At 37.9% G+C, this 8,016-nt stretch overlaps 1 protein-coding gene across 1 annotated transcript; it reads left to right on the forward strand.

Moving 5' to 3' along the window:
- The first annotated feature begins 180 nt into the window (after window positions 1-180).
- Window positions 181-4,855, forward strand: LOC106170082 (large ribosomal subunit protein uL2). Its single transcript, XM_013549819.2, has 7 exons — window positions 181-346; window positions 574-718; window positions 1,383-1,524; window positions 2,437-2,655; window positions 3,318-3,433; window positions 3,741-3,827; window positions 4,657-4,855. Exons 2-7 carry the CDS (start codon window positions 581-583, stop codon window positions 4,735-4,737), a joined length of 783 nt encoding a protein of 260 aa, XP_013405273.1. The 5' UTR covers window positions 181-346; window positions 574-580; the 3' UTR covers window positions 4,738-4,855.
- Window positions 4,856-8,016: the final 3,161 nt, after the last annotated feature.

The raw sequence follows: 8,016 nt of genomic DNA on the forward strand, positions 1-8,016 counted from the left end.
ATATCAATATACAATATATTAATAACTTAATTTAGTTAGATTTATCTGTAAAATAAACATATAACTTCACTGTATATATTCACGTAAGATGTGAAATTTTAAATATGCTCTAAAAATAAATGCTCCCCCACCAAATCATGGTACTTTAAAGTCGTAAATAGACCGGTTTTGTCTATGTATTTCTGATCGTGAAATCTTATTTAGACGTTTGTATCTAACATAAATAAACAGCATCTTATTTCTGACATACAACATTTACTTTTATTCAATGCAAAAGATATTTAAACCAGCAATGTCGTAAATTTTAACTCCTTTCCGGCCTCTTTAATCGGCCATCTTGACACAGGTGAGAACCAACGTAGAATGGCCTTTGGAAAATCCATTAAATCACTCATACCCATTATACATCCGAACATATATTTCAGATAAATAAAAACCTAGGACACAGATGAAACCATATTGCAAATTTGTTTGAGAAAAACATTGCCCTGTTATGTGTTATTGGATTGTAAATGTGCCCGACCTGTAACGTGTTCCCGTCTGTGTTTAAAAACGTATTTCTATTTCTTTTAGCCCAAGTATGGGGCGTGTAATTAGAAGTCAGCGTAAGGGTCCTGGAAGTGTTTTCAAGGCCCACACTAAGAACAGGAAAGGAGCTGCAAGGCTCAGGCCAGTTGACTTTGCTGAAAGACATGGATACATCAAAGGAGTCGTGAAGGTAGGTAAAAACGAGCACAGGGCTTGACAAAAAGGGTGGGCCACTGGATCTGGGCCACTGAAAACCAACCTCGGGCCATTGAATCGATGGGGTCACTGGCCAAGGAGCGAGTAAAATGTCATGTGTCAAGTCAGCCTTGCAATATTTACCAGTATTGAAAAAAGTTAGTGTCAAGCCCTGAAGCAGAAAATGGCATATAAGTTTTTCAATACAGACTAATTCTGAATACAAATGCAGTGTTTTGCTCATTACAGAGTATAGTCAGTGCATATCAGCATTTCGAAAAATGAAATTCAATTTGAATTTTTATCATTGCATAAAAAAAAGTGCTCCAGAGAAATGGCTTTGAACTTTAAGAAAGCCGTCTGTTACTTGTAAGTTTAAAATTGTTGTAGTGCAGTGATGACACTAAGTTCCAAAAAAGTTGTGACTCACTAGTCAGAAGAGGTAAATTCTATGAAATCTGTCTGAGACTTTGAACAGTTTCTCATAGATTATTCGCCTTTTATAAAGCCATCTAGTAGTAACTTACCAAAAAAATCTTGTCTCCAATGTTTAAGTGAGGTTGATCAAGAAACTAGCATTTTTAGGTCCATTTTTTTGTTTGACAAAAACACTTGTGCTGTAATTTGATTCATAAGTTCTTATATATTTTTCTTATCAGGATATCATTCACGATGCAGGCCGTGGTGCTCCCCTGGCCAAGGTTGTCTTCAGGGACCCCTACAAGTATAAACTGAGACAAGAGACCTTCATTGCCTGTGAGGGCATGTACACTGGACAGTTTGTGTACTGTGGAAAGAAAGGTGATTTGAAGTATTTCTGAATTTCTAGAACTTCTTAGGAAGTCATCTTTAGTTTGTGTGTCTGTGTGTGCTTGCGCAAAAATGTGATAAAATTGTGAAGAGAATGGTTTAAAGATAGGGTTGATAGCTTGTCTTTTTTTTTTTTTTTTTTTTGTGTGTGTGTGTGTGTTATAAGAATCTCACCATGAATAAATCAAAAGGCAGTCTTGAAATGAAATTTAATTTTGAAAATGGAAAGACCATACCCGGCTGGTGGTACCTACCCAGGAGGAGGTAACCCCTCTGTGAACCTCTAGGAATAAAAGTGGAATGGCAATGATGAGTAAAAAAAATTTTCTTCACTTTGACCTGAATTTCATTGCTGACCTTCAGAGTTCTGAGCTATTCCAGATCTTTTTCACAGACGGTTCATTTTGATGAAATAAAAGATGTGCTTGACAAAAAATTGTGAAATTTTACTTGTAGACAGACTTGGCATAGCTTTGCAATTAAAATTAAATTAGTGATGTTTTTGGTGTAGGTTGGTGCAGACTTCTTGTTTGAAGAATATATTTGCTTGCTAGGACGTCTATTTAAGAATGAAAATTATTGTGTTGTTGAATTTTCTGTTGCTTCATGCTCTCTGTATCGACATTTCTTTTATCTTGATCTGCATATCCCAGCTGGCGGTACAACACTGGTGGTGGCTGCACTTCTCTCTGGGGTTGCGCTAACACTCGCCAATTTAGCCAAATGCTAAAACTGACTTCAACTGGCTAAAGAAAAAGGGCTTGATTTGACATGTTTTAGCCAAATTATAACCATTTTGGTAACAAATTGACAAAAATGTGGTGATTTGGCTAAGCGAAAAAAATTGCTAGCACTACTGCAGTCTCTTATTCACATCTAATAAATTGATTTATCTATTTTCAGCTGTTCTCCAGATAGGCAATGTCCTCCCTATCGGGTCCATGCCTGAGGGAACCGTCATCTGCAATGTAGAGGAGAAAGCTGGTGACCGCGGCAGGCTGGCCCGAGCTTCAGGAAACTACGCCACCGTCGTCTCACACAACCATGAAACAAAGAAGAGTCGTGTGAAGCTTCCATCAGGGTCCAAGAAGGTGGTACCTTCAGCAAATAGGGCTATGGTTGGTAGGTTGTGGATTTTTTTTATCTCTGTGGACATGCGGCAGAGGCAATCATTTTGGTTAAAAAGATAAAAAAATGAATAGTTTATATAAAGAGTTTGCCCAAACATGTCATAGGTTGATTGAAATAATGTCTATGTATTAAAAAAAAAAAGAAAACTTGGCTAGATTTAATCTTCTGTTTGTTGGAACTCATAGTGTAGTACAATATTTTGTATTAGAGCCACTGTGTAGACAAAATGAGCATGGATTGTGTAAACGTGAACTAGCAGTGATGACAAACGAATGCCCCTGTCAGAATACCATGACGAAACCTCACTAGAGGTTAATCTGAGCCAGTTCACCATTTGAACTTCAAAATTGGACAATTCTTGATTTGTTTTTAGAAAAGTGAATATGAATATTTTAATTATTTAAAGTGACTTTTGTCTTTTACTACAATCAGGCAAAGACCTATGACCCAGTCGTTTAGGGCCTTGAACACCTGACTGGCACATTGATTTGATTGTTTACAATGTCGTTCTAAATTTTTCATTCAAATTTAGGCATAAACATTTTAAAACATTAACACAGTGGTATAGAATATTATAAAGTGCATTTTCAAAATGTGCATCCCCAAGTTTTTTTGGTTGAGACACCTTAGACTGACCACCCTCTTCATTTCAGGTATCGTCGCTGGAGGAGGTCGTATAGACAAACCCATGCTGAAAGCTGGGCGAGCATACCACAAATACAAGGCCAAGAGAAACTGCTGGCCTAAGGTCCGCGGTGTGGCTATGAACGTAAGTGAACTTCGCTGCAGGTGATGGAAAAGGTTTTGAACGTTGTCAATTTTGCCGTTCTGACCCACCCGTTTGCCCGTTTTACTGATTTAATGTGTTTGCTATCCTGCATGTAGTGACTTCAAATTTCAAATACAAACCATTATAAATTACTCCCTGTAACATATTTTCTAAACAAAAACAAACCTAAATCGACTTATTTGAATTCCAATGTAAAACAACCAAGTGTATAACACAGCCCTCGGAGTTTATAACAGAGTGAGACTATTTTCACTAGAATTAACTGTCATCTGTCATGTTTTTTCAGCCTGTTGAACATCCTCACGGTGGTGGTAACCATCAGCATATTGGTAAGGCATCCACAGTCAGGAGGGACGCATCCGCTGGTAAAAAGGTAAGACAAACTGTCTTGATTTTTGTGATACTTAGAACAGGGTGTACATTTTTGTAGAGAAATGGCTTGTTCCTATTTGCCTTGCCATTGCTGGCATTATTTTTAAAAAAAGTTATTTTCATCTAGAGCCAATGTCTTAAAAGAATATAGGCCGTAGGATGATCTAAGTAAATTTTCACTCTCCTCTGGACCAAAAAAAATAGAGTAGAAAATCGATTAGGTTGTAGACGTATATTTGAAGTGCTTGTTTGCACTAAAGTACGTCCCCCCCCCCCTTTTTCCAAAAAAAAAAAAAAAAAAAAAATCCAGTCTTGGAACCACAACAAACTTCAAACTTGGGTACCTTTTTGTAAAACTGAATCAAGTGGATTTCAGTTTGTTTTATGATTCAAGCAGTGATGAAAGCAAACCCATGTCTGATATTACATGAAGACACTCGGTTGAGGTTTCTGAGCTGTGCCCCCAAGTCATAACATTTTGGCATCGTGTAATTCAATAGTAGAATATCCCAATCACTAAACACTTCCAAACTCCTTTAACAAGGATGTGATTTTAGATGGAATTACAGCCAACAAAAACTTAAATTTTAATCAAAAGTGCTGTGTTAAAAGGTTTATGGTTGTGCAGAAGCAATAAATGGATTTGATTAAACTTAAATGTATTAAATTTTACTATAAAGTTACACGACAGTACGATAACTTAGTAAGATGTGTTATATGAGACAATACGTTTCTTAACTTTTATTTGGCAAACGATCCTCAGTAATTAATTACTGATGGATCCACATGTTAAATCGAATTCTAAATTGTGAATGTTTCCCCATTTTCAGGTCGGTCTCATTGCAGCCAGACGTACTGGTCGTATCAGGGGTACCAAGCAAATTACCGGCAAGGAAAACAAGAAAGAATAATTGCTTGAAATGCAACATCAGAAACTGTGAAATTATTGCGTACATTATTACAGTGACAGAAGAGAATTTTGTCATATTTAAAAAGAAAAAAAGAAAAATTAAATGGTTTATACTGGAAGTGGTTGTTCTTGTTGTTTTGTCTTAGTCACACGTTTATTAGTACCACCAGCGTATACGCTGGCGGTACTCATGGTTTTAGTCCCGGCCCGTCTCGTACAGCTCCGCCGGCTCCGCCGGCTCCGCAGTCGGGCGCCGGAAACAAGTCACCGTTACCGCTTCTCCTCCTAGACCGCAAAGACCTGTCCCCATCTCTTGGATTTAGGTCACATATAATCTCAACTTGAACCCCCTGGTATTTTTGTCTCAGTTGGTGCATTGGTCTGGGTGTGATGTTCACTGAAATGCACCCTTGTCAAAATTTTTGAAAATTTGATGCTAAATATCTCCCAAACTGAAGGAATTATGGAAAAAGTTACTATAGAGGTCTGACCAAAAGTCATATATGGAGTTTCCAAATATGCCCTTGGATTTGACATTTGACCTTTATTTCAAGGTCAAACAGGCCAAAATTTTCTAAAAATGGGAATTTTCTGCAAAAAAAGAATTGTTTGTGCCAATTTTCAGAAACTACATAGACCTAAGCTTTCATATTACAGTGAGGGCTACTATTTAGGGACTCCCTTCATCTTCGTGGGTTTGGGGTCAATCGGTGCATTTTCACGGGAGAAGCAGTCATTTGATGCCAAAACTAAAAACTCTGTAATTGTGGAACTGTTTACACTAGAGACGTCTTGTTTTTTGCATGAAGTACAGCTTGTCAAGCACAATACTGGAGGTGGTGTCCATTTTCTTATTTTCCATACGGTTTAGGAGTTGCACATTATTAAATAGTACAACAATGCAATATTCAGTAGTTAACATAAAATGAAAAAATACTCCCAAAATTAGCAGAGATACACCCATAGCATTTGAATAGGAAGTCATTAACTAGCAATCTAACTGTGACCTTGATATTGACCTTTGACCTACTTTTCATGATGAACTTCACTTTGCAAGTTTTCTGGTCCTTATATCATCAAAACTAGCAGAGATACACCCATAGTTACCATTGAACTTGAATAGGAAGTGATATACTGACAATCTTAGAGCACATTCCCATAGATTAAGATCGATCTTACTTGATCGACCTAACTCCCTGCAGTTAGCCGACCACACACAGAATTTAATTATCCCCTTACAGCTTTTAGTAGGCAGGACAGGCACTTAAGCCAGCTAAGCTGACAGTAATCTAGTGAGACTCCCCATGGGGATAGATCGATCTAAAATCTGTGGAAATGGGGTCTTACTGTAACTTTGAAATTAGCCTTTGACCTTCAAATTGATCTGTGACCTACTTTTCATAATGAACTGCACTAAAAAAAAATTCACTCCCTTATATCTCCAAAACTGGCAATAGTTGCTATTGATCTTGAATAGGAAGTCATATACTGGGAAACTTTTACTTTGAAATTGACCTTTGACCTATTTTTCACCATGAACTGTAGTTTGCAAATTTTCCCACCCTTATAAAATATGCTGACAGAGAAATGCCCATAGTTACTATTGAACTTTACCCAAATATAAACAAACTTTGAAATATTGTTTCCATTACAGTTAGAGAGGAAGTCCTACATTCACAATGATACTACATCCTTGTATTTGACCTTTAACTTTTTCCCACCTGATTTAAAAATATAATAATTATCTATAAAAAATGATAACCCTTGTTTACTGCATTTCATGCAGCTTGTCAACCCCTCCCCCTTCTTTTTCCTTCCCATTCGAATGTGCTTACTCCAGCTGGTGGTACAATACCAGGAGGCGGTATCGCCTCTCTGATCCTCTAGTTTAGGAACTGAGGACACGCAAACTTGTCATTTATCTGCAATGAATAGGCTCTTGAAATTATAATCACAATTATGAGTTAAACCAGTTAACCGGTCCAACTTTATAAACCCGATATTTGAATTGCCCTCCATTACTATACACATTTGCCGTCATCCAAGCGTCCAGAAATTGACGGCTACTTCATCCTGTCCATCTCCCTAACCATTAGAAGTCACTGGAGACTAGCCCCAACACGATATTGTCTGCAGGTCGCTGGAGTTTCCAAGAACGAGACATGCTGGTGATAAAGATAAGTTCCCAGAAAGTTCATGTGCATATCTCACTCTTACACGCAAAAATATAGTATGATAAGTATAAACACAACATTTGGGAAACCAACGTGTTGTTTTTTGGGCAATAGCCTAATGAGATGTTTTTCATCTACATCATTGAAGCAGAAGGGGCCCCCGAGTCCATTTCCGTGCTCCTTTTTGGGTACAATCATCATGCTTTTGAATATTGTTTTAAGTTCTTTTAGAGAATTCTGTCAAGGCTTTTCAGTGGCATAGTTAACACACAGTGAACTGCAAATTATATCTCTTCTATATGCCAGCATCATAATATCTTTATTCTTGCATATAATCCCATGCAGACTTTATATTACATGCCGTTATTTTGCCGTTGTCTTCTATAATGCAAGCATAACAGACAGATTAAACAAAATCCCCACAGAAAATGCAGAAATAGTTCAGAAGGTAACGGCAGAGCGTTCCAGGCTTTATAGCGTCCCCATACGTTTTCGACAATCTGTTATATAGATGCACAGCAAATGACTCTTCGTTTACTGTGCCATTATCAAGGAAACATTCTCGTGTAACATTAGGCCACTCAATAGGATAAAACGATTGCCGATACAAACGTCTGACTATGCACGACTCTTCTTTGGATAGATCTTAGTAACTGCTGACGTCACGAGCCACGCGCGATGTTTTTTCGCCGCGCGGGTGAGAAGACTCGGCCCATTTGCCCCCCAAACGCTCTGATTATAGTGAACTAGGTAATTTTTAAAACAATCACGGAGAAATGGAGACTCACAACATGAAAACGGGTAGTGTGGTCTGATCTACCGGTGAATTCAGGATCATTCGGTGCCGAGTCTGGTAGTTGAGTAGGTCTGTCTACTTGAAAACCTGCTTCAGTGAACTCAGAAAACGCCTTTTGTGTCAAAGCTCAGAATGCGCACACTCGCATTTGGATGGTGGAAAAAATATACTCTACAGTGAACGGCGGTTTCGCTTAGTCTGATTCTTTGTTCCATACACTTGAAAGAAAACCGAACCAGTCGTTTCATTTTGGTTAAATTGCCCGAATGTTTTAAAGGGAACGACCCCAAATGTTATCGCCGTTTCTCGT

Source organism: Lingula anatina, chromosome 10, assembly GCF_051362555.1.
Source record: "Lingula anatina isolate TDL-2025a chromosome 10, LinAna3.0, whole genome shotgun sequence".
In the NCBI taxonomy this organism is placed as follows: Eukaryota; Metazoa; Brachiopoda; class Lingulata; order Lingulida; family Lingulidae; genus Lingula; species Lingula anatina.